The 25,808-nt window shown below is 45.2% G+C and overlaps 1 protein-coding gene across 1 annotated transcript in view; it reads right to left on the bottom strand.

The window, feature by feature from the left end:
* The window catches only part of kmt2a (lysine (K)-specific methyltransferase 2A), a 40,191-nt gene that overhangs the window by 4,910 nt on the left and 9,473 nt on the right, over positions 1-25,808 (bottom strand). Inside the window, 33 exon segments of the mRNA XM_044201491.1 lie at positions 14-143; positions 480-560; positions 685-792; positions 1,337-1,511; positions 1,612-1,686; positions 2,212-2,438; positions 2,521-2,592; positions 3,111-5,747; positions 5,854-8,521; positions 8,641-8,787; positions 8,917-9,077; positions 9,271-9,349; positions 9,459-9,570; positions 9,777-9,935; positions 10,042-10,179; positions 10,262-10,356; positions 10,471-10,685; positions 13,362-13,435; positions 13,764-13,874; positions 14,370-14,546; positions 14,846-15,030; positions 15,267-15,380; positions 15,608-15,728; positions 16,032-16,130; positions 17,735-17,881; positions 17,999-18,238; positions 18,340-18,413; positions 18,516-19,213; positions 19,348-19,576; positions 20,833-21,010; positions 21,667-23,846; positions 23,849-25,060; positions 25,204-25,276. Of these exon segments, the coding sequence (XP_044057426.1) occupies positions 14-143; positions 480-560; positions 685-792; positions 1,337-1,511; positions 1,612-1,686; positions 2,212-2,438; positions 2,521-2,592; positions 3,111-5,747; positions 5,854-8,521; positions 8,641-8,787; positions 8,917-9,077; positions 9,271-9,349; positions 9,459-9,570; positions 9,777-9,935; positions 10,042-10,179; positions 10,262-10,356; positions 10,471-10,685; positions 13,362-13,435; positions 13,764-13,874; positions 14,370-14,546; positions 14,846-15,030; positions 15,267-15,380; positions 15,608-15,728; positions 16,032-16,130; positions 17,735-17,881; positions 17,999-18,238; positions 18,340-18,413; positions 18,516-19,213; positions 19,348-19,576; positions 20,833-21,010; positions 21,667-23,846; positions 23,849-25,060; positions 25,204-25,276 (13,191 nt within the window).

The following is a 25,808-nucleotide window of genomic DNA, read 5'->3' as shown; positions in this document are numbered from 1 at the left end:
CCCAAGACCTTACCTTTCCATCATAATATTTCTCCCGTTTGTCAGTGAGCACAGACCGAATGACATTTCCAGAGTATTCAATGACCATCTCCCCGGCATCAATGGTTTTCTTGCAGAACAGACCTCGGCCATGAATGGGAGACCTGCAGAGAGATGCAGTGTAAACCACTGAATGTATATGTTGATTTGAAACCCTTTCGTTTTGGCCACCCCCTTTTATACCTTCAAGTTTGTCAAGACTTTCCTTTAAGTTGTTGAGCTGAAAGTGTGCATCTAATTTTAACAAACAATACATTTTTGTGATGAATAGGAAGGAAAGTGGTTTAACTTTCAGAGATTTCACTTGATCGGTGACAACCACAACAGTTGACAGATCAGACAGCAGAGAAATCCAAAGGCAAATGTCACAAAGTATGTTATCTATGTCTTGTGCGACTTTTCATCAACCTAAATGATTTATAAAACACCACTGATCTAACCTGTAGACTCCAACAGTTTCCTTAGAGGTGGCCTTGAGCTGTTTGAATCTCACAGCCAGTGGTAGCTCCATGGAGGCACGCCTGCAACAACAGTATGAAAAAGAAACGTTCTGGTAACGGTTTCTCTGCAACCTCATATGAGACATAATAATACTTTAGAACTGTTAACTCTCTCAATTAATCTCTCACAAGATAAGTGACTGACCTGGCAGTCCTGAGCTGCCCTTCGTCATCATCGTCTTCTTGTGGCCTGTACTCAGGAGGCTGCCGGTGTTTTGAGGCCAAGAAATTGAACATGTCAAATACAGACCTCCTGGAAGGCAAACAGATGGAACAGACAGCAGTCAGAAACACAAACACACAAGATCCAGGTTTGGTTACAAGTTCAATTCAAACCACTTTTTTGAATAAGGAATATTAAAGTCAGAAAGAACGTTCTTGGCTATCCTGTGGTCCAATGAATCATTATCCAAACACAAAGTTGTCTTTGGGTGACGCTCATATTTCCTGACTTGTTTATTAACAGTTTGTACCAAATACAGTATGTACAATAAAAATAAGTACAAGTACAGTGTGGTGATAGAAGTAGTAGTAATTGGTTGTGCGCGATCAGTTCTCTGATTAACTGACTTATCTTCACCTGACCAATCACCAAGTGCATAATACCTTCATGTGGCGAAAAAAGATACAGACACAAAGACATTCATCATGTTTCTGTTTGCTACAATAGGCTCTGGCATAACAGCCTGCTCTCCCTGCATCCAGGCCCTGTGATGGAAGAACAGTCTTGGTACATACTCCACAACCCAACGTCCTACAGATGTGTGCATGTGTGTGTGTGTAGGTCCCTTCCTAACCTGTGGTGGATCTCTGCACGAGCCGATCCGTGGGGGTTGATGGGAGGTTCATCGGTTTCCTCTGGTTTGTGGAAGCGGAAATGGTAGCTCCGACAGTGTCTGGAGCCATAAAGCTGCTCCAGTAGGAAGACCACTGCCTCGTGGACGACTCCCAGCATCCTCAATCCATTCACACCTGGGAGGAGCAAAGTAACGCGTCCATGATTAATCATTTGCAAGGTCAATTTAAATCTGTTCTTCTTTGTTATTTTCATGTAGTCAGAGTGGTGCCTCACCTTCAAAAGAGAGCTCTTTGAGTCGTGCATTGGAGCGAGCTTCCTGCACCTTATCAGTCAGGGATTTCCAAGCCTCTGTTAAGGGATAGGCAGTTAGGACAGCTCAGTATTTCATGCATACTGTATGTTCAGTGTTTCACACACACACACACACACACACACACACACACACAGACACACAGACACACAGACACACACACACAACTCAGATTTTTTTTATCACTGTTATATAAATGCATGTGTAGTATATATGTGAAAAGTAGTACAAGTAACATTTTAAGTACAAGTTATTTGTGGTAATTACACTGATTTATTAGTTCTGTCAAAGAACACCGAATGCAGCCAAGAAATCTGGTACATTTTGTATGTGCAGAAATGATTTGTGTTCAAATGTAGTGTAAACACTTAGAGACAAAGATGACAGTGTTTCTTTGGGACTGAAAACAGCCCTGTGCACTATAGTACTGTATATACAACAAGCCACTAATTACAACTATATAAACTTTAAAAACACACATTATATGACCTTTTGCCTAAGGCATACTGGCACAGAAACATAAATATAACAAATGTGGTTAAAGTGAGATAATTTTCTCTCACCTTCGATACTCTCACAGCGGATGTGGAAACCATCCTCACTGCAGATTTCAAAGATGATGCCCTTCTTGGGTTTGCTATCCAAGCCAGTATCCCTGCTGTTGCCGTCCTGGTCAGGTGGTGAAGCCACAGGAAGAGACCCTGCTCCCCCAGTGGAAGATGGTTTGTCTTTCCCCACTACTTTCCCCGGTAAAACAGGACCTTCAGATGCCTTCTTTTTACCAAGCACACTGGAAAAGATTCAAGGCAAGAATTAGAAGTCTTTTATATGGACAGTATAAAAATGGGTACTTAGCATGGATGACTACATACCTCTTGTTGGTTGTCTTGTCTGTGGGCTTGCCCGTGTCCATGGGTTCAGGGGAGCTCAGCTCTTTGGAACTGCTTGCAAAAAAAAGATAGGTTCAAAATAGGAATATATTTTATGCATAGTACTTTAGTGAACAATTGGTAGTTAAAGATTCAGTCAAGGTGATACATTTCACTTCTCTGTACCTGAACCAAACTTTATAATAGTGCACAGCAACTGAAAACATAATTTTGTTTGTTATAGAGAAGCATCTAAAGAATAAAGCATACACTAGCAATCCCATTATACCATGGGATTGTGAGGAATCTGTACGCATGTGAGATCAAGTTGAAATAATAGCAGAGGACCACTGCAAGGAAATTGTATCTCTTCTTTCAATGTTATGAAGACATTAAAGAAATAAAAACTTTACTTTTACAAAAAAAACCCAACAACAAACACTTGTTCTCATTATTCTCAATGTTGCATTCAATATGCATAACACTTTTAAGAAGGTCATTGCTATTTTTTCCCACATATTCATGTAAACAGCAGTAAACTGAAAAATACAATATTGATACATCTCAAGCAGCCAAAAAAATAACTGTCTCACCTTGGATTTGAGTGAAGTCGTCCTGCAGGGTTGCTGTGGTGCTCCTCTGCCTGAGAGGCCTTGAGTTTCTTCCCGCTGGTTGTGTCTAGACTCTGCCTGCTCCTCTTTGTTTTCTGTTTGCCCTTTTCTGCTCCTGAAACTGCAACTGCTGTGGTGGAGTTTGGTGGTCTCTGTTCTGATGATCTGGAAATGGGAGTTGTTCTACTGCTCTGGGAGTGTGCAGAGGTTTGAGTGAACAAGCCAACAACACGTCCCTTGGCGGGGCTTAGAGGGGTTGCTGGGCCGTGGGCTAAAGTAACAGTGGTGTTTGGACTGGAGTCCACAGTCTGGACTCTGGTTACAGGCCGTGACTGATGCTGTAAGTGGATATTACTGCCTTCTGTCTCTCCTTGCTGGTTGACAGCCATGCTGATGGTCTGTTGGGAGGGCAGGACGCAAATGCTGCTGGCTATGGATGTCTGCACAGAGGAGCTGAGCTGTGACATCAGAGGAGCACCTCCTGCTGATTGAAGGACCATTGGCTGATCTGACAGGCCCAAGCCATGTGGACTTGCTTTAAACAGGAGGTTGCTAAGCGGCCCTGTGATCTCAGCAGAGCTGAGGACAGGGGTAGAGAGGGAGACTGATCCTGGTGCAAGAAGGCCAGTAGCACCACTAGGGGGCACAGACACAACATTCAATAATGACTGACTGGGGTTGAGACTAGAGACTGTGCAAGGTATAAGATGAGTGGAGGAATCGTGACCCAGGATACCAGGCTGGGCAGGACCAGGAATCCTTTGGTGAAGGAGAGCAGTGGGATCCAAGTACATAACCCCACCTGATTTTGGTCTCTTGATAATATTTGGGACCTTGCGCTGAGAAGTGGAGAGGGTGCTTAATTCAACCAGACTACCAGGTTGGCCGGAAATGCTAGCAGTAATCTGAGGGGAAGACAGGTTGATGAGGGTCATGTTGGGAGGGCCCACTTCAGACGGAGCCAGAGTAGGCTGGCTACGCGAGCGGGCCAACTTTTTACTTTTTCTTGGCTGAAGACGAGAGATGGGCCTCTTCTTGCCGTGAGCAGAGGCGAGTACAGTCGGGGAAGAAGTGAGGGAGGAGGGACTGGACACTATGGCAACACTGGGACCCAACTCGTGCGGTCGACCAGCCTCTGTGACCAGAATCTGGGACTGGTCGTGGGGTTGAGAAGGCAACCCAATGAGAAGCCCTGAGGTGGTGCTGGGGATTCCCGTCTGGAAACCTGTCTGTGTGGCTCCTGTAAAGGTGTGAATCTGAGAGGGGTGAGGCATGGTGCCCAGGACTTTGCCACCAGCAGAAAATATTGGCTGGGCTGTGGATAAACCGGTATTCAACCCTGTGGTGAGTGTCATAGAGCTCAGCACTGCTGGAGAGCTAGTGTCCATCACTCCTGTGGCACTTATTTTTTGGGTCACACCATTAGGTACGGTCTGAAGAACGTAGAGAGGCTGGAACTGCTGATTGACCACGATGAGCTTGTCAGGGCCTGGTTTGATGACTGCTGGGCTGGAAACCTGAGCCTGGGATGGGCCTGGGCCAGAAACTGGACTGGGGCTGCCTGCAGCAGCTGATGCCTGGAGGTACTTCTGACCCTGAAGAGGCAGGGAGGGAGAACTTGGCAAACCGGGGGTACCAGAACTCCTGGGAACATCCTGGTTACCTGGAGGGTCAACCACCTGGCCAATGGCAGGGCTGGGAATAAACTGCTCAGGAGTCATGTGACCTTCTGCGACCTGTGTGTCCCGGTTTCCCAAAGTTGTAGCATCATGCTGATTCTCCGATGGTGACAAACCTGGTGCTGCTCTTTTCTTGTCCCCACTCTTTTCTCCACTGATTGTCTCTGGGTCAGAGGTCAAGCCCAGCATGGTGCGGTCTGAGGTATCTGAGATAAGACTCCCAGCAGAGTGGTTCTGACTGGTGCTGACATTAGGGCTGCGTGTGGTAAGGACAGAGAGGTCAGACGGCAGCTCCAGAGGAAGATATGGCTCCTCTACAGATATGGAGCTACTCACACTACTCTCCACTACACCTCTACTCTCAGCACTGGGCAGCGGCTGGGAAAAATCATCAAACAGAATGTCTTTGCGCCGGTTGACATCTACTCCAACATAGCCCTCATCCAGCAGCAGCTCTGAGGAGGACGGCTCAGACTGCTGACCCAGAGCCTGCATTGACATGGAAGGTGTGTTGAGGACAAACTCCATAATGTCTGATGGCAAAATGTTACCACAGTCATCACTGTTGTTGTTGTCGGAGTCTGATTTAAGCAGGTCTGTGCTGAGGGACAGTTGGGCCTCGAGGGGATCCTGACCCTGACTCTGCGGCTGGGACTTGACCCCGCCTCCTAGAGGAAGACAGTTTTCTTTCTGGTTCTTTCTGCCTTCGCGCGTGTTGCCGCTCACTGCTCCGCCACTGCTATCAGCCTCTTTGCTCAAGTCATGGGTGTCAGGTTTCTCAGTGTGCCTTTCTCTGCCCCTTCTCTTAGGAGTGCTCTTATGTGGAGTGGAAGAGGAGGTGGCTGTAGTGGTTGTGGTGCTGGTGGTGCAGATGCTGGTATCGCTCTCCGAGCCATCATCAACTCCATCGAGCTGGCCAATACGTTGCTTGCCTAAGGTCCTGTTAAACACAGCAAAGACACCGTGTCGGATTATTAGAGACAACAGAAAATAATCACAAATACATTTCAGACAATTATTTTATCAAAACATTTGTGTGTACTTACAACGCACTCAGCATGTCCTCTTCAGTTTTTCCTTGAGCCCTCTGTTGTTGCTGCTCCTCGTCTTTTAGAAAGCGCTGAAGCTGGGATCCCCTTCCCAGACACTGGTCTATCCCTTCTATAGATGGTAGGCCCTCACCAGGGTTAATTATTGTTCGGGTAAAGTTGTAGTAGTAAGGGTTTTTACCCCTCTGTTTCATTCCGTTGTCTTCATCCTCTCCACTGTCCCCTGACGAAGAGGAGGTGCTCATATCATCTGCTCCATCCACCTGCCCCTCAGCTGACTTCTTGCGGCCACCAGACCTCCTCTTTACCACAGCCCCGGCTCCATCCCCGCTGCCATAGAAGGGAAGGTCCTCTTCACCATACGAGCGAACCCCATAGAAAGGTGTGAGGCCAAAAAACATGTTGGAGCGCGCACGGGCACTGCGTCGAGGGTAGCGCCGCTTGGCCGACCCTGATCCGTCACTGTCATCCTCGTGATGTTTATCATCCATACCTCTGTCGTGGTCATCTTCTGGGCCATCGCCCTCATCCTCAGTGCCTTGAGTAAGGAGGCTGTGGTGGTCTCGGAGCTCAATGCGTGAGTGCTCCTTGCGCAAATCATCTTCCTCTGTCTGAGTCTGGGTGTCAGATTCAGAGCTGTCACTGCTGCTGGCAGAGGGTGAGGAGAAGAGAGCAGAGCGGGCAGAGCGACGGGTCCCCTGGCCGGCAGGAGAGACGGTGGAGGTAGTGGTCGTGGGACAGGAGGAAGAAATACCACCAACAGTGCTGGTCCCGTTAGGGTCAGTCTTGATATCAGTCTTCAGTGGAGTTGCAGCAGGGGGTTTAACTGATCTCTTTTTCTCTCTAGAGGACAACAGCGGCTGGTTAGTTGTTGGTTTGGTGTGAGACTGGGAAGAGGTCTTCACTCCTTTCTCTGTAGCTAAACCACCCTGCTGCATCTGCTGTAAGTTGTCCAGACTGGAGCTGTTTTTCCTCTCAGTACAGGAGTAATTTTCTCTGCTCTTTGAGGATGACCTGTCCCCTCCCTGGTTCTCAAGCTTCTCCCCCTGAGCCTTCCCATGGGCTTTGGTGCTGTTTCCAAGCACTGGAGCTTTGCTATTGCTGCTGTTGTGAGAGCTGGGGTTCATAGCATGTGTGTTGGAGCTGCCAGTAGCTTTCGTATTATTGTTGAGAAGTTGAATTTTGTTGCTGCTGTTGCTGTTTTGGACACTCTTATCTCTTTCACGGTCTTTGGACACCTCTCTGCTGCCTGCCGTCTTTACTTTGGGGTGTTTGTCTTTGGCAGCTGAGGCTGCAGCTTGGGAGGCCAGGTGCATGGAGCCTCGCTTGACATCATCTTCTGCTGGTGTCCTTTGCGGCCACAGAGGCTTCATAGCTGCTGCTGTGGCTGGACCTGATGAGTAATCATTTGATTTCCGTGCGTTGGACTTCTGAAATGAAGACTGTGGGGAGCCAGATTTCCCAACAGAGTCCTTATGGAGTGAAGCTGGCATTAAATTTCCAGTGCCACTACTACTGTCCTTCCCTGAGCTGGGCTTGTCCTTAGACTGGGTGATGTTAGAGGTGGGGGTGGACCAGTGACGAGGCAACAAACTGAGGCTTGCAGAAACATCCTGGTCTTTGCCTCCATGTTTCCCTTGCTTGTCTGCCTGCTTGGCGCTGCCACCTCTCTGCTGACCTGTAAGAACAGCAGTGCCCACAGGAGGGGAAGACTGGCCTGAGCCTACAGGTGCCAGTCTGGGGCTCTTACTCTCACCTCCAGCCTGTTTGGACTGACTCCCAGGGTTACCATCTTTCCCTGAGCCAGAGTCTTTGTTTTTCTCTGTGCTTCTATAACTGGAATCTCTAGAGGGAGGTCTACCCTTCTCAGAGTCTCTACTAGACAGTCTGTCTTTACCTTGGCCTGAGTCTTTTCCTGTTTCCCTGCTATATTGTCTATGCTTCTCAGAGTCCCTTAGCCCTGCATCTCTACTGAGTGACCTAGCTTTTTCCATATCCTTATAACTGGGATCTCTGGAGGATGATTTGCTCTTATCTGTTTCTCTATTGCTTGACTCTCTGCTTGCCTGTCTCCCCTTATCAGAGTCTCTGTTTACTTGTCTCCCCTTTTCTGAATCTCTAATGGGATCTCTACTGAGAGGTCTTCCCCTCTCAGATTCTTTCAGACCTGAGTCTTTACTCAATGGTCTCCTCTTTTCTGGCTCTTTGGCTGGTATTTCACCCTTGTCAGAGTCTTTTTGCCCAAGTTCTCTGGATGATCTATTCTTTTCAGAATCCTTACAAGCTTGGTCTTGACTTGACACTCTCCCCTTGTCTGCATCTCTCAACCCTTGGTCTCTGGATGGTTGTTGTCTGTTTCTGTCTGTGGAGAACAGTCTACCTCTTTCATCATCTCTCTGGACTGGACTCTTTGCTGAGTCTTTGCTTAAGTGTTTGGACTTTTCTGGGTCTCTGGCAGGGGAGGGGATGAGGGGAGGGGGTGAGGTAAGGGGTCGTGAAAAAATCTGAGGTGGGGAGGTCACACCTCTCTGTCTGTTCAGCTGGTGGGGAGGAGGAGAGAGAGAAGGGGAGCTGTGGCGACGTGAGTCAATATTCCGCATGCCGGGGTTCACCAGTGAGTCTCCTACTGTCACAATCTCATGGCTTTGTGGCTGAGAGGTACCTCCTACAAAATAAAAGAAATGGAAATTGAAATGGAGACATAAATATCAAAATAATCTATAATTCTATAAACAAATTCTTTCAAAAATTGTTCTAAATCAAATAAGGAATGCATATTTGTACCTGGTGAGGGCATGGGCCTGGGGCCTAGTGAGCGCTGACAGGGGGGGTAGCTTGGGTGTCGGTTCCTGGTGTAAACCCTGAGCTTGGGGGTGTTAGCGGGGGAAAGGGTGTCAGAGCGCCTTGGGGATTCAAATGGATCAGGAAAGTCTAAATATGAAAAAAGGTGAAAATGACACAAAACACAGTTTAGTTTAACACATTATAGTCCCAAATATGGTACATACTGTAAAACATTGAAACCTGAACTATATAAAGTCACTATAGTCTGTAGGTTACCTGCTATGGGAGGTGGGCTGTGTGCTATCGTGCGATTCTCCTCAGGAGCCATCATGTTTTTTTGGTCAGACTCAACCACTGGAGGGTGACAAACTAGGATCCTACAGGTATACACACAGCGCTTTCGAGCATCTAAAGTACTCCAGTACACTCTTGAACACCTGGAGGGAAGAGAATTTATTTGGTTTGACTCAATTAACTTGGCAATTTCAATTTCCTCAAGCAATTAGATATATTTTAATTAAAGAGAGAATAGTAATGGTGGCACTTAAAATAGCAAGAGAAGACTTTCAGATAAATGAAAAGGTAAAAACACACACACACACACACACACACACAAAAAAAACAACTTACTGGTATCCTACAGGGAAGAGTTTGCGTTTGCAGTCTGAGAGTTCAGTCAGTATCCCCAAACAATCAATGGTCATGGAGCCTGCAATGATGGGGTTAAAATCATCATTCAAGAGATACTGGGAGTAAGTCAAGGAAATGGAGTGATGGATAAACATTTATCCGCCAACATTTACCATTAATCAACCTACCTATCATCATGTGGACATTTTCAGGCTCCAGTCCTGCCAGCCACTTCCTCCTGAGACTAATGCCCTCCAGGTCCACCAAGATCCTGCGGGTCACCTCAAACCCAGACACCATCTAGAGAAAAAATATACAAACATAGAAAAGGTGAAGAGGAAATTAAGAACATCAAGTCATGGTTCCTAGCCCGGCATGGTTTATCTATACAAGAGACATTTAATGACTGACTAAGTTTTAAAAAATTTAACCTACATTTAAGGTGGCTGCCATCTAAATGTATTAATGAGCTTTTAGTTATATAGTAAACAATAAGATTATTTTACTTCTCCCTTGATGAGGTCCCTGTGCTTTGGACAATAGACTTTCTTGTCCTCCAGGAAGACGCAGTGGCACTGGCGGGCGCACATGAAGTGGTAGTTACTGGTGCAAGAGGTGAGGCAGCAGCCAACTGTGGCCCCTGGCTTTTGACACTTCTCACAGCGCTGAATACAAAGTACAACAGGTTGTAAATCTCTGTCAAATAAATATATACTGAAAATAGTAGAAAATAGAAAAGAGTGGGAACATGTGATGGACCAAGTGTCTTACCAGCTGTTTTCCCCTGAGGACAGCCATGTGAACATTCTTCAGAGAGCCGTCGTCGTCCTCAAACACCTCAGCAGACCAAAGGGCACAGTTCACATGGGTCCACTCATTCTGACCGATGTACAAGAGCCTGCCACCCTCCTGAAACAAAAAGGCATGTTACAAATGACACAAAGACATTCTTATGTGTGTTAAAGAGAGTGCAAGCAGATTTCTGACTCACATTAGTGTTCTCGTCTCCATACTTTAGACACAGAACACATTGCCTGTTATCACTAACGCCTGGCGGGGGAGGGAGCTCTGGGCTGTCTTCGCGATCTGAAGAGAGGACATCAAACAAAGTTTGAATTTATAAGAAAACCAGTAAGTGACAAAATGTGCAAAAACTGTGTGCATGTAAGTATTTGTACATATAGTTGCTGATTGCCTTACCAGGTAGGAGTGGGGGTGGTGGGGGTAGAGATGGAGGGAGAGGAGGAGGGGAGGCTGGAGAATCTGGTTCACCAGGGGTCTTGGGCCGGGGAGCTGGGATGATTTTTTTCATAAGATGGGGGTGTTCAGCGCGGGAAAGTTCCTGTCTCTCCTGCCACTGGGCGTAGTTGTGGTCCAGAGATGGAGGCAGCACAGCATTCGGGAGGAGCCCACTGCTGGGGAACAACGGCATACAGAGAAAGGCACTATTAATCAACATCCTATTACTACTAACAATGATACATGTGAAGTTGTGATTGTTTTATTGCAAAAGGCCTGTTGGAAACAACAGAACAATCCCAAAGAATGTCAAAATAACCACACAAGTCATTATGTGGGTAACAGATGATGCTAAGCACCTCCAAGGCAGCTTCGGTGGCATGGGGTGGCGTTTTCCCCAAATAAAGACAGTTAAAAGTCAGTCTTGCTTTGTGATTATTGATCTGGACGAGGTGAATAAACAATCTTGGGATTATGAAGAAAAGGAATGTTACTTTTAACAAGTTAAGAATATAGTTTTAGCTGAAGGATATTAACTAAAATGCAGTGTGAGGTAAGTAAACCCTTGACACATTCCACCATGGTTTAATTGTTAATCTGTACAACAATAGATTTTTGCTCTTAGTAAGATCTATTTAATTAAACTCGTATCTACAAACAGACATACAAACAACAGCAATGGCAATCAGACTGTGATTATGCAAATATACAGTCTATTGTCAGGTCTAAATGAACTGACATTTTTTATTGTGTAGTCTTACTAAACTAAACCTAAAAATCAACTGCCACTGAACCACCTTCTCAATTTTCCTTTCCTACTCAAAACAGGCTCTAATAAGTAAACATGTGATCTTTAAATTTTAAAAATCTAAATTTATATAAAATACGCTGCTGTCTTTGTGCAAGATAATGTATTCTCTAATATCACCCATGCACAAACTGTTTGAGTCATCAGCAAGCCATTCGCAAATACCCCTATATGCAGTCACCAATTAAAAAAAAAAAAGAAGAAAAAAAGATGCATGAGATATGTTGGAAAGGGTGTGTAATCCCTCAACACTATCATACAGATTATATGCAGTGCTAGGAGCATCTCAGGATTTTTCCTTAGAAAATATAAATATTACTCTCAAGTGAGCAGTGACATCAGTAATAAATAATCACATCCAAGGAGCTTTGCCAAGTCAAGCAACGCTGGGTTATTGGTGTGATGTGAAGTCTCATACTTAATAAGCAGAGGCATCTAAACAGGCATACATCCAATGATGGCCACAGGATCCACTGGATGGATCATTGGTTTCCTGGACTGGAGCACTGATACATAATGTAATAGACCAAAATGACAAGTAAACCACAATTAGACCACAAATATGTATCAAAGAGCCTTTAAGTGAAAAGTGACACTGTTATGGTTTACCTCCCACAAAGCCTGGAGGAAAGGCAGACTAAATGGTCTGGGAAATCTTATAGCTAAATATAAGTCGAAGCGAATGTGTGAATGAGTGTGTGTGGGACAAAATCCAATATGCAGAGCAGTAAAACCATACCATTAATTTATAAAGTGAGATGTTCAGAACAAAAGTGGCTATGAGCTTTGAGCTATTGCTTCTAATAATGTCAAATGATGAGCCTGTCATCTCTGTAAACAGCATCAATTATTCAATATGATAATTTCATTACTGGTCAGTGGTCTAAATGCATGTGCACTGATCAATATTTGCTGTCCACAACAAATAAGTTTCAGGTAACTGCTCACATGCTTAGACAACAAACTACAGCTAAAGGGAGTTGATTTCATTGATCCTGTATTCTCTGGTCATATCACATCAATCAGTGATATTCTGAATGTATGGGCCCCCAATCATCTATTACCCACTGACATTCACTACTAATCTGTCCAGTGGGCTCATTAAATCAGAGAAACAGTGGAATCAATTTCAGTACTGCAGCTTTAAATCTTGAGTGGGACCTTGAATCACATTGTCCTGAGATAAGGCATGTTGAAAGAAAACCACTTCATTGATCTACTCCACTCAGTCACTAATTTCTTAAGTTGATAAAAGAGTCTTTCTCTGTTTTTCATGTCATGGCAGAGAAAGCGTTTTCATTGTGATTCCCAAAACTGAACATCACACAACTTAACCACTCAAAAAGATAAAGTGACATATGAAATGCTGATCTTGTCCCCATATTTCCACTAATTTTACTCAGAGCTTGTTGGTACAGTCAGCCCACACATTTTATAAATATTAGTTCACTGCTTCTGGTTCCCTTAGATGATGGTGCAGCTTCTCCCAGAGAAACCACATCGTACTCCTCATTTCAATAATTATAGACCTAAAGTTCTTGAAAACTGCAGTTCTCTACAAGCTCTTTGGACAGTTTCACATTACAGCAGTATTAAATTCCAATTTTCTTCTCCGTAATTACAAACATAACTCGCAGTACAAGTTTAGAAAATAACGGCACATCACACACTTCACAATACTATTAAGATTGAGCGCACTGCCAGCTAGGGGGCGTTTCATAAATATTGACTTTCCGACTTTGCTCATATTAGTTTGAACTTTCATTTTAACCTCTTTTCCAGTACTTTTGCCTCATTTAATGGTTGTAATTTTCAAACCTTGTTATGCAAACTGCTTCAGTAAGAACATAAATCTACTTAAAAGAAAAAAGAAATTCAAATAATTACATAATAACACTGTAAAAGTAATCTAGAACCAACTGGTAAAGATAAATGATGGCTTACATAACTGTAGTGAGTTACTCAGAACAGTTGGATACTATACACTGAACACTGTGTAATAGGTACAACCTCTTGTACTGACTACAGTGCAATAGACACTCACTTGGCAGAGACATTTTGCCTTTCCCAGAACCTGGACTCTTTCACTTTGAACCATGGGAAGATTCGGTCCATTTGCTGAAACAGAAAACATTTTGATGAAGTTTCAGCCTACTAAAGCACTTGCACAGACCTGCATTTGGGGCAAGATGGTGGTTAATGATACTGTAGCTCAACAGAAGTGACCTAGCTTGATGTTACCTTGACCAAGATACTTAACCTAACCTATATAACTTCATAAACAACAGATAAACTGCCTTATATGACCCAAAAGTGTACAATTGCCCTATTGTCATTGTGGAATTTGTGAGTACATGTGAACTGCACTGTAATTTTGATGTATTTTCAGTAGTGCTGAGAGGACTGACATGATCCATATGATCCAGAGCTGATTTGAGATTCTTACCCGAATGAAGAAAGACTTGACCATGCTGTTGGCTTTCCTGCTCTCAGGCTGGCCACCATCACTGTTGATAGCTGTCTGAATGATTCGCACGATGTCATCGCTGAACTCCAGCTGGGAGAGAAATGATGAACAGACGCACACATGCAGAGAGTAATTGTTAAAACAGTGAAGTACTGATGAACATTGGTGGAAAGGTCATTACAGTAGCTGTCTATGTTAATTAACCATTATATAGCACAGGCCTGATAGTGGATTCAAGAGGCAAGGACACATACAATATTGAAATTTACTACAAAAAAATGCTTTAAAAGCTATGATTATTTTAAATACAGACTGCTTTGCTTGTGATGGTGTCTGAATCTCACTATTCTGACTATGTATTAAATCATTAGTCAAACAGACTTTCTCATGTTTAGAAAATGTTTGCCCATGGTTAGCTTTCTTAAATCCCTCCCACCCTATAGTAAATGTAGAGTAAATATACACACACACACACATTAATTGCTTTTGACTAGAATATAGTGGATACACGTCTCTTGAAACAGCACCAGGCCCAGTGTGTCAGAACAGCAGAGAGAGACACTGCTCGAAAGATAACATACTTACCACTGAATTGTAGTGGCCTTGATCCATCCTTTTCTCAACAGACTCCAGGTCTGGAGGGGAGTCACTGGGAGGTGTGGGGGTAACTTCTGTCAGGACTGGGGGATCGGGGCCCTCCGGGGAACGACGGGATGGAAGACTCTCCTCTGTCTCTGGGTTCAGCTCTGGAGGCTTCACCGCCTGCCCAAAAGCCAGAGTGTGACACACTCGCAGTTTAGCTGTGGTTGCTGCTTCAGCTGTTTGTAACTGAATATGTCTGCGTATCCATCATTGTTTACTCTGTATTCATGAGTGCAGCACCACAATAAGGTAAGGTACACCACTACTACAAGAACAAATGAAAATCAAATTATACTATAATTTCAAACTTAAAATAATCATGTTTCAATTAAATGTTTGCAATATGGTGACACTGGCAAAGAATGACAGCAATTTGTACTGAAACCGCAGAAGAAGAAGCAACAATATGTGTATCTAACCTGTCTGTAGCGTAACAGGTGTGAGGATGTGCGTGAATTGAGCAGTGCAGTGAGGACATGACGAACACAGCCCTGAAGCTCCCTCTCCAGCGCTGTCCTCCACTCGGCCGGATGGCGTTCAGTACATTTGGTACACGTGTAGGCAACACTCTCTGGCAGCTTCGATAGCAACTCGTACATTTCATCTGGATGACAGGCAAAAGATGACAGGTCCTTATTGCTCCCGTCATTAGGTTTATCGTCTTTCAGCCTCTCATCAATATGACAGCACTCACAGGACAGCCTGTCAGTCAGCTTCACAGACACTGACAACTGACAAAGCAAATGAAGTGCAACAAGTGCTGCTAAATACTAAATACAATGTACCTACAGTAAACTTGTGTTTTAATATGATCTTCTACCTGGCTTGGGGACTACTGACCTGTCAGATTCTCACACTTGGCGTGAACCCAGTGGTTGCAACGGCCACACTCCATCATCTTACTGTCATAGTCATCATCATCATAGCACTTATCACACAGTGGGCAGAAGTTTCCTGAGAGAGGAGATGGTAACAGGTACAGTGAGTTTAGACCACTCAGTGCAATATCGCTTGGATTCAAATGTTGTCCTTCCTCAATTAATGATGACTTCTATGTCTTCAAAATACAGGTCAGATTCTTACGAAGTCTCTCCTCCTCCCAGAAAGAATTTCAGTGGTGTATATATACTGACTCATTAACATGAGTCACTCATTCCGGGCTCCACATGCTTGTCACTTACCTTTAGCAAAGAGTTTGGCACAGTCGTGACACATGGAGAAGTCATGTGACCATTGGGCATCCCAGGACTTCCCAGGTTTCGTGGCTCCACAACTCTTACAGCGCACACACTTGGTGCAAACCTGAAAAAAAAGAGCGCATAAACAATGTGGCGACTACATGGCAGATACTCCAAGCAGTTGTGTAAAGAGTAGGAATGGTGTGAAAGTGAGTAAAATGTTTTTATAGACACTGTCTGTGAGAGGGTCCCATGAATGTAAGTAACATGACTGTGAGAGGCAGGAAAAATGTGTGAACAAAAGGAGAGGTAAGAGAAAAATGTGTGAGCATAATGCTAAAGTTTGGTCAGACACTGGTGAAGTTGCTATTACATAAAGGTGAGAGGGTGGAGAGGAGTCTAAAGGAAGAGTGGTGTGTATCCATACCCAGACTCTCTTCTTCTTGGTGGGTCTGGTAGGATGGTTGGGACCCAGGCACTCCGGGTGATAGCTGTTGCGGCACTTATCGCACTCTAGCAGCTGCTGCTACAGTGACAGTGGCCAAAAGTGAGATTAGATCATTTACATATCAAACGAAGCACCATTAAATTTTTCAAGGCCAACAAACAACACAGTTCTGTTCACAGCAAATTAGATACAAATATGTCCCCTGGTTTTGACCTGTAATGGTAGTATTCACCTTAGCCAATCAGTGTTGTTTTGAAATTAATGAATGAACAAGTTAGATGCAACATTACAGTGTTTTCAAAAAACAATCTCATGCAGAGATTTAACTACAGTGCTCCCCCCAGTTTATGGAGGGGCACATTCATAGTGGGCTTCATGGATGGATGAACATCATTATCAAAAGCATTACGATGAGCTGTATAGAGCTGTGCTTGACAGGGTTTGTAGACAGCCCCAAGTGGCAACTGCTGTTGCCTGTGGCTTTTGGTCAACACGATTAGCTTTGCACACACACACACACACACACACACACACACACACACACACACACACACAGCAATCCTGCAGAACTTGTTTTCCATTTGCAAACCAAGAGCCATACATGAATACTAAAAATAATAAATAATAAAATAATAATAATAAAAAGTTAACAACTGTTTCATGAGACTTCCACTCTCCATTTGTCTGGCAATGAAACAGCGCATAATGTTTACAGTGCATTAAAGGCACCCTGTGGAGTTTCTGACCACTAGTAGCGCTATGGAGCAGTATTTTTTAAATGGGGTTCCAGTTTTGTTTGTTGCACATGCAGGTGACACAATGCACATTCCTACCAATGGTTTCACAGTATTCCACTGATCTACAGGTGGCAGTAATGTGCCAAGAAACACAGCAATGCACCATGAAAGGCAGAGAAGAAGAAGACTGCTAGCAAGTAAATATGGATGTAAACAATGGAGGAGGATGCTTTTAGAGGAAGGAAATGCACACATTTGTTAGACCTCAAAGATACAGAAAATGAGTGAAAATTAAACTTTGTCTGTTTACAAGAAAACTCCACAAGGCACATTTAAGCGGGATTTCAGATTGTGCGAGATATGATGTATCAGCAGCAGTTTGAAATTCCAGTAGCCTCACCAGGAGCTGAGATTTAAGGCTCTCAAGGACATGCTCTGTTGTGGAATCAGAGAGTGCCAGAGACGTGCTTCTGTTGAGGCAGTTCTTTAGTCACAGATAAAAGCCAATCAAAGTAATAAATTACTTAATGCTTTAGGTAGAGATTTGTTTATAGTTGCAAGAAATACATTTTCTTAGCATTCAGATCATCTGCTGTCTGGTTCTTAATGACCAATAACCAACAAATCTATGCAACTTATTAACTTGTACCAACAGGACAAAACCATCCAACAGGCGTTTGATTGTGTTGTGTAGACCAAATTGGTTTATACATAATTCTAAAGTGACAACCATGCAAGGCTCACACCATGCACATTTTATACAGGACTTGAGTTAAATAATAAAATCATGGCAGGAATCCAAGAAGCTGATTAAGTGCTGTCTGCTGGCAAGGCTAGCAAGCTTCTTTCTAGGGAAGATTCTCCGGCCTTTACACACTGTCACTCTACACTAAGCTTCTTTTGTGTGCAGCTTTAAAATGAACAAAACTGTACTGAATGGCTTACTTTAGTTTTCTGGTGCTGGCGTCCACAGGCCTGGCAGAATCTACATCGTCGACAACACCAGTTCTCAAACTGCTCCTGGAGAGGGCGCTCTGATTCTCCCAGGCAAAAGAGATGGAACGGTTCACAGCACACCTGGCAGAAGACGAACTATAGATAGAGAGAAACAATACATAGGGAAGGATAAGAAAAGGTTTAACCATTGCTCTGACAAAAGGACAAGAAATTTAAAAGCACGTTTTCAAAACAATGACCTTTTTTTTTTACCTCAACATTTCCACTGCTTGCACATAAGAAGCAGAGCACCCTGGGTGTGACAGGCACAGAGGTGAGCAGGCTGAGGCCGCCAGCCTCCCACACCTTCTCAACATCATGGTCCCTCTTGAAATCCACTCTGATACGATGCACTCCGTCGCAGGGCGCTCTGGACTTCACCTGGCCCCTAGTCGAGGGAGTGCTCAGCCAGTTTAAAGTACTGCTGCTGGGGGGTTTAGCGGTCAGCGGCTTCTTGTGTTTATGAGACAAGAGGAGGGTGAATATCAGAAATTACACATGGTCCTAAGTTTTGATGAGAATTGGATAAAGCTCACACAGTGACTACTTCTTACCTTGTCTTTTGGTCTCTGTTTAGGAGATGGAGGAACAGAGCGAGAAGTTGACTTCTTCAACTGTTTTGATTCAGCTATGAGAAAGAGACAGGACATAGGGTGGAGTTAAGTGTAAAATATATACCTATTATAACTTTAATCCAGGACAGAAAAGCGCAACCATTTTTTTTTTTTACCTGTATCTGAAATTGTTGTTGTTGAGCTATGCTGTTGCGATGAGTGCTGCTGGGGCTTCTTCTTGAGCTCGCTCAGAGGAATCTTGGGTGAAGCATCTTTTTTTGAAGGTGCCTGACTCGTAAGAGGCCGTTGCTGCTGTTGTGATGGTTGATGAGACTGTGTAGACTGGGAGGGGGAATTCTGGGCTGAAGATGATGGGGAGGAAGATGACGAGGACGAAGAGGATGATGAAGTGGAGGAGGAGGATGACGAGGAGGAGGAGGAGGAGGATGTTGGTACAGACTGCTGTGGTTTCTGTCCCTTCTTACTGGTGACACTGCTCATGACGGAGAGCTGTTTGGTGTCTGGTGTCAGGGCTGGAGACTGAGTCTGGGCTGTGACTGTGCTGGGGACCTGAGGGGGTTCGACTGAGGCAGGGGAAGATGCGAGGGCTGGAGATGATTGCTTTGACGGCGGCTGCTGTCTTGACTTCTCCTCTCCCAACTTGAGCGGAGGAGTTTCGCTCTTTTTGCGGGGAGGCTCCTCCTTTGGTGGTGCAGGAGTGGGTTTAGGGCCAGACTCTGAGATCGGTCCTTTTACCGGATTGAGACCCTCCTTCTTTTCAGACAACTTCTTTTTCTTGTCTTTCTTGCCTTTGCCTTGCTTCTGAAGAAACATCTTTGAGGGCATCCACTGCAAGTTCTGACACTTCCTCATCCTGTAGTGACACAGTGACAGATACTTCACACAATTTCTTAAAAATTCCATTAAAAATCTATTTGTTATGAGATGTTATTCAAGACTTACTTAAGAAATACAGTAATCTATCGTGACAAACAGCTCAAGACTCACTTGCAGCATTGCTTTTTAATGTTTCGTCCTCCAAATTTAGGCTTGTCAAGACAGTTGGTACAGACACCACAATCTTCTGGAACTTGGCAGCCTGAACACTGGCCACAGCGTCGCGACCGACGCCCCTTCTTGGGAGGAGCTTCTTGAACAGCCTTTTGCCGTGTCTCCCGTGGCTTTATAGGAGGGGACTGAGGCTCTGCCTCCTCGGAGCCTGCTACTGATGACTTGTCTGTAAGAAGAGATACATCATAGATAGATGTCCTCATTACTGATGCTCAGTAGTACAGTATTTACTTGACTCACCGGGTTTTAAGACACTGAAAAGCTTTTGGGCCTGATCAGAAAAAGCACAGCAATAAAGTCCTTTGCACATTGTTGCTAAGCACATTTAAGCATCACAAATTTACAATATTATAAAGGAAAAAAACTGATTCACCCAATAATTTCATAAATGCAAACTTTGGATTAGGGCTCTTTTTAAACCATAATAGGACTTTAGTGTCTATCTAATATTTTCAGCAATCTCCTCTAGGACACACTCTTTCTGTTGCAAAATGGACAACTCAAAATTTGGCAAAATCTAAATTAAGTCAGTTGAAAACAAGGCTTTTGTGGGTTTTTTCAGCTGTGTGAACAGCAGCCTGTAGGTAGTGTTTCAATGGAAAGAAACACTTTCATTTAAAATACATTTTAATACATTCCCTATATCACACATAATATAATGTGAGATGTCCAGGAGCTTGTCTAAAACACAGATGTGCTCAGATTAAACAACCAGGCAAACATGGGAATTATATAACTGAGCTATTGATATGTCACTGGCATCAGGACCTCTAACATTCACATGTTCCAGCATGGCATGAAAGCAGTCAAAATAACAGGAACAGGGCAGCCAAACTCTGCTCCTTCCATCACCACTTCACTCTGTACTTGTGCTCTCATTAATGACTGGATTTCTCTGCTCTGGTGATTAGTCTGTCATCACCGCATGCTGCTGAACTTTTTCAGGAATCAAACAGATGTTGTGGCATAAATAACAAACACTCAGCTCAGACTGTTCTGTAAGTCAATCCGAGTGCTTTACATTGAACCTGCAAACACATCACCCTACCACAATATCTGTCGAGCAGTGGTACTAACAAAGCCCAAAGTCAGAATATGCAAGTCTTGTGTAAAGTGGCGTGATAATCCTGATAATGTGTAAGAATTTTTAGCGATTCTTATTTAATGTTTTTTTCCTGTACTGCTATCATTACAATCGTTAGGTTAAAAGCCAAATATAAGTGTGACCTATTGACCTTTTGAACTATAACATCTGGCAATTCTGTTAAATGTTTATTCAAGTCCATTATCATGCTCAGACTGTGGATTGTTATTCATTATATTAATATCTCCACATCAACAAGTCAATAAACTTTAACAGCCAAACCCAGAAGTTGTAATCCACATGCAGCTCAAATGAGAGGTAAGTTGAGTGTGCCTCACCATCATTCCCCATGGAAGATAGGATCTTCTCTCTCTCCTCCCAGGGCAAGGCACTAAGTGTGGGCATGTCGTCGGGGAACACTGCCCTATTACGGCCAAGAGCCACAGCTGCACGACGACAAACATGCTTGATGCGTGGACCGCGGACTGAGGTCTCTGACGAGTCACTCTCTTGACCCTGTTCACAAGCACACATCAGCACAAAAAGTGAAATAGATATTTGAAGGGCATGCTTCATAATAATAACAAATACACAGACAATCATACACCACCACAAATATACAAGCTGACATTTTAGGATGATGCTTATGTCCGTCAAAGGTTAATGTAATTTGTTGTGAATGTTTCACGAAACAAATTAAATATCAAACTCTTATCTCTGGACAATGTCCAATAATGATGATGATGATGAGGTGGCAGAGGAGGAGCGATGAGTACTGCCAATTATAAAGGTTGGGCCGAGGCTATGATGAGTTCAACTGGGACAGGGAATTTTTCTCTTAAAAATGTTGCAATGACTGCCTACAACCATCTAATCTTTAGATTAACAGTAGAAGAACAGAGGACAATACTTTCAAAAGCACAGCCTGTGCTGCTTTCTGCATAATGTATGAAGCTAACAGAATCCCCCTTGAGTAACACCCTCTGTGGGACTTTCCTATTATCAAGTTTCACTTTGAGTACAAACACAGATTTCTATTTATAGCAAATATTCATAGCATCATGTCAAAGTCACTTGCTTGTGGCTATGTGATGAGAATGAGAGAAACAGAGAAGCTTTTTGTTGAGGAGACACAATAAATATGAAGGCAAGAAATGAACTGAAACACTGACCTGGACCTTGGTCTGGTCTGCAGGCTTCAGCTTACTTTTCTTGATCTCGAAGAGCTGGGCTTTGGCCTTTTTAAGTAGTCCAACTACCCGCTTGTCAGTCACAGGCTGTTTCTCTGCTTGTGCCAACATTGATCCAAGAGAGGAGACAGGGAGCTGTTGCCTGCCTGGCTGCCCTGGAAGGTTTGTTGTCTGCTGGCTAGGAGCACTTTGTTTCTCTTTCTCCTTTTCCCCATCCTCCATCTCTGCTCCTTTCTCAGAGGGTCTGCCTTTCTTAGATAGACGCCCCTTAGCAATGGACATGGGAACAGTAGAATGGAGCCCACGCACCTCTGAGGAAGCAGTGTCAGAAACCATGTCAACTGACGTTGATTTTTTTCTCCCTGGAGTCTTTTTTGGAGCAAGAGATAAAAGAGCATCTTCTGAGTCCCTCCCATCCGCAGTAAACAGACTGGAAGGTGCATTGGGGGAGCCATCTGGTGTAGAAACCTTACTTCTTTTCTCCAAATCCTTCCTCCCTTCCCTCTTATTCTCCTTCTCTTTCTCTCTGTTTTTCTCAGAATCCCTTTCTTTTTCCTTTGGAGCAGATTCCTGGGGAGCTAACAAGCTTTTTTCTTTGCCTCCTTTCCCAGCTCCTCTCCCCGTGTCCTGGGCACTGGAAGGAAAGAGAGGGAAAAGTGGGGAAGAAGAGGATGATGTAGTTGACAAAGGAGGTGGGTTTCCAGCAGCCCCTCTCCTGCTATCAGGTGTCCCTTGTGAGACCAGACCCAGTGATACAGTGGAGAAGGTGCTGAAAGGAGCAGCAGTTAAGGCACTAGTGGCTAGTGGACTTGCAGAAACCCCGGGCAAAGAGCTGGGGTTACTACTTGAGACAGAGCCTGTCAGCACAGACATTTCAGAGGAGCCTTTCCCCACAGACATCTGGCCTCCTATTTGGCTGCTGCGTCTGGTCATTGAGTGGGAAGGAGACCGTGGATGACCACGTGGTGTTCCCGGGACCAGCCGTCTCCTGCGCCGCGAGGTTCTGCTGGAGCTAGAGGACGTCTGGTGCGGGGAGAGAGAGCCAGGGCTGCTTCCAGAAGATGACTGCAGGGTAACAGATTCAAATATCCGAGAGTGGGCCTCGCTGGGTGTAAAGCGTGGAGCACGAAGCAACGGGCTGCGCTTCTGGAGTGGTGCATCAAAGCGGGATGAAGATGTATGTTGGTGGTGGGTGTGTGGGTGAAGAGGGGCAAATAGACGAGTCCCTGTTCCTGCTCCGCTGCTTGGAGCAGGAAACGGAGCAACTCCCCCTGCTCCACTAACACCTTGGGGCAACAGCCCCACATCTTCAGCTGTGAGAGGGGGAGGACGAAAGTTGTCAAATATGGGTTTGCGGATGAGGCCCTCCTTGGCATATTTAGCAGAGGAAAAGTACTGCTGTTCAGGGTGGGACAGGGATGTCCAGCGGAAGGTGGGCTCTCTCAGAATTGAGCGGCTTCGTTTGTCTGACAAGCTGGACAGAACTGACGGTCCAGACAGGAATGGAGGGATGGGGTGAGACATCCAGGGTGACTGCGAGTGATGTTCGCTGATAGCAGCTGTATTGGAGGAAGCTGACTGGGGAGGCTGTGGAGGGGTGAGGAGAGGGGGAGGTGGAGGTGAAGAAGAGGAGGAGGCTGTGGATGAAGCTTGTTGGGAATTTACAAGTGCAGAGGAGGACATCAGCACTCCTGTTGGTGGGCTGATGATAGGCTTTTTAGCCCCAGTGGTGAGAGTCTCTCTCACCCTCTGGCTCTGACTTCCTCGGCTGACCCCCTGTCCTCTCCGGCCTCGTCGACTCCTCTCTGCCAACACATGCTCTGGCTCAGAGGGAGGAGAAGGAGGCCGTGAGCTGTGTAACAGGTTGGCCTCCCTCTCTCCCTGCGAGGACGGAGAGTGATCCTCTGGCTCTGACAAAGCCTGTGTGGCCTCAGAAGCCTGGGAGTCGCATGATGAGTCATCCAAGCTGGGGCTGCTGGACCTGGAAGACTCTGCAGAGGAGAGCTGGGAGGAATGCTGTGACACAGCGCTTGAGCCGCAAGATGCCGCGCTACTGCTAAATCGCCCATTGGCGGCGTTGTTGGTGTTGCTGTTGCTGTTGAGTAGATTGGTAGCTGTTGATGGAACACTGGGGATGGGGGCAGGAGGTGGAGGAGGGGGAGGGAGTCAATTGGAGCAGTGGTTCCAGTGCTAGTAACAGCAGATGTAGAGGAGACCAGTACAGGAGAGGGGGAAGAGGAGGTGGTGGAGGTTGGTTGGGTAGATGTGGAGACAGATGAGGGGGTTGTTTCTAACCGTGCCATCTTCATATGGGGTGGCGGGGTTCCAAAGCTGCCCTCATCTTCAATGAACCTCTTGGGGGTTTTGATGATGCGAAGGGAGACAGTGCTGACCACAGGCATGATAAACTGCCTGATGTTCTTCAGTTGGGTCTTCCTGATGCCAGCTTCAATCGTTCCTGCCCCACTACCCCCGATGGCTACAGCTTCTTTCTCCAGTCGCTTCTGAGCTCCCTTCTTAGCACGCTGCAGCAGCTGTTTAGCAATGGTTGCATCAGTGCGTTTAGAAGAGGGGACAATTCTGACAGGCTTTCTATGGCGAGGGCTTTTTCTGAGGCCCACTGTTTTGCCTGGCTTTGAGGGAGATGGGGAGGCAGAGGGATTAGAAGAGTCCTGGTCCTCAGCACCATCCACATTCCTCAGCATGGGCTGCTGAGGAGTGTGTGGTTCTGTGCCTCTATCTCCCCCTCTGACCCTAAAGACCTTATGTTTCCCTTCCCCACATTCAATGGAGGTAGACAGCTGTGCAGCAGCAGCAGCAGCAGCAGCAGCAGCAGCTGCCGCCGCCTCAGCTTTGAGTCGCTCAGCTGATGGCGGTCGCCCACGTCTGCGTCGGGGTACACCAGGCAAAGTCTTGAGCCGTGACTTGAGAGGGGTGAGTTTAGTCGCTTTCAGCCTCTTCAGGTTGGTAACTTTGGATTCACCCCGCACACCTTTGGGAAGTTTTGCCTCAGTGTCATGTGGCTGAGCAGAGCCAAGTGGCGTTCTCTTGGTGCTCTTTCTGTCTTTTTCCTCCTCTGTGTCCATACCCAACTCAGACCCACCCTGCCTACTGTCCTCCCCTGCTGCATGGCTGCCTGTACTCCAAGCTTTCTTGCTAATAGAAGACGGGGGTCGACCTCTTCTCTTTTCCCCGGTGCCAGGTGGCCTCCCAGGCAGCCTTTTCACCTTCTCAGCTGGCTTTTCAGGGCCCTCAGGTTTCGCCTGTGTGGGGGAGGGATGGGAGGAGGGGGAAGGTAAACTTGCAGCAGCTTTCTGCGCAGTCAGGGCCCGTGGGGGACGGCCTCTGGGTTTCTTCTCCTGTATGGGTGGGCCCACTGATAAAACCAGAGAACAAAACAGAGGACATTTAGTTTGCATGGAATCATTAGATATAGACAACCTGTACAGGCATAGGCATCTTAAGACAACAGTAAGGTCCCTGATAGACCAGTAGGGAGATATTTTTAAGTAACTTTACCTGAAGAGATTGTTGAAGGGCTCTGTATTCTTTTCTGCTCCCCAACCGTTCCAAATCCTACAAATGCTTCTTCCTACAAAAAAGAAAAACAAAAAGAAAACTAATCAATATTTTGTGACCATACAATTGTTACATTACATTACAACTGTAATTTGAACATTACAAGAAGAAGCAATGGTTGGTTAACAGGTCAAATAAATTCAAGTGTTGCACATCTAGGCCAACTGACATTATGACATTATGTCAGTTGGCCTAGATGTGCAACACTTGAATTTATTTGACCATGTCATTTTTGAAGTCAGACTCAGATGAAGACCACAGCTTCAAGGCCAAAATGATGTCCTCAATCTCACTTTCACCTACTGGCTTACTCTGGCGCTCTCATGTTTCACTGTCTTTTGGAAGGACATGCCTGCAGTTGGAGAAGGCTCAAACCACAACAGTAATTCAGAGTATGCAAACAACCAAATCTTACTGGGTGACTAACAAATCGCACATCGTTCCTGCTCCATGCGGAAACAATAAAATACTAAGGTGGTTTGTCATACATAGACAGCTAGAAAGACAGCCAGTGCAAAGACACACAAAAGAAAAAGAGGCCTATA

The sequence above is a fragment of the Siniperca chuatsi genome, linkage group LG7 (assembly GCF_020085105.1).
Source record: "Siniperca chuatsi isolate FFG_IHB_CAS linkage group LG7, ASM2008510v1, whole genome shotgun sequence".
Lineage (NCBI taxonomy): Eukaryota > Metazoa > Chordata > Actinopteri > Centrarchiformes > Sinipercidae > Siniperca > Siniperca chuatsi.
Note: the sequence above shows the minus strand (reverse complement) of the source record. Positions and strands in the feature narration are given on the sequence as shown.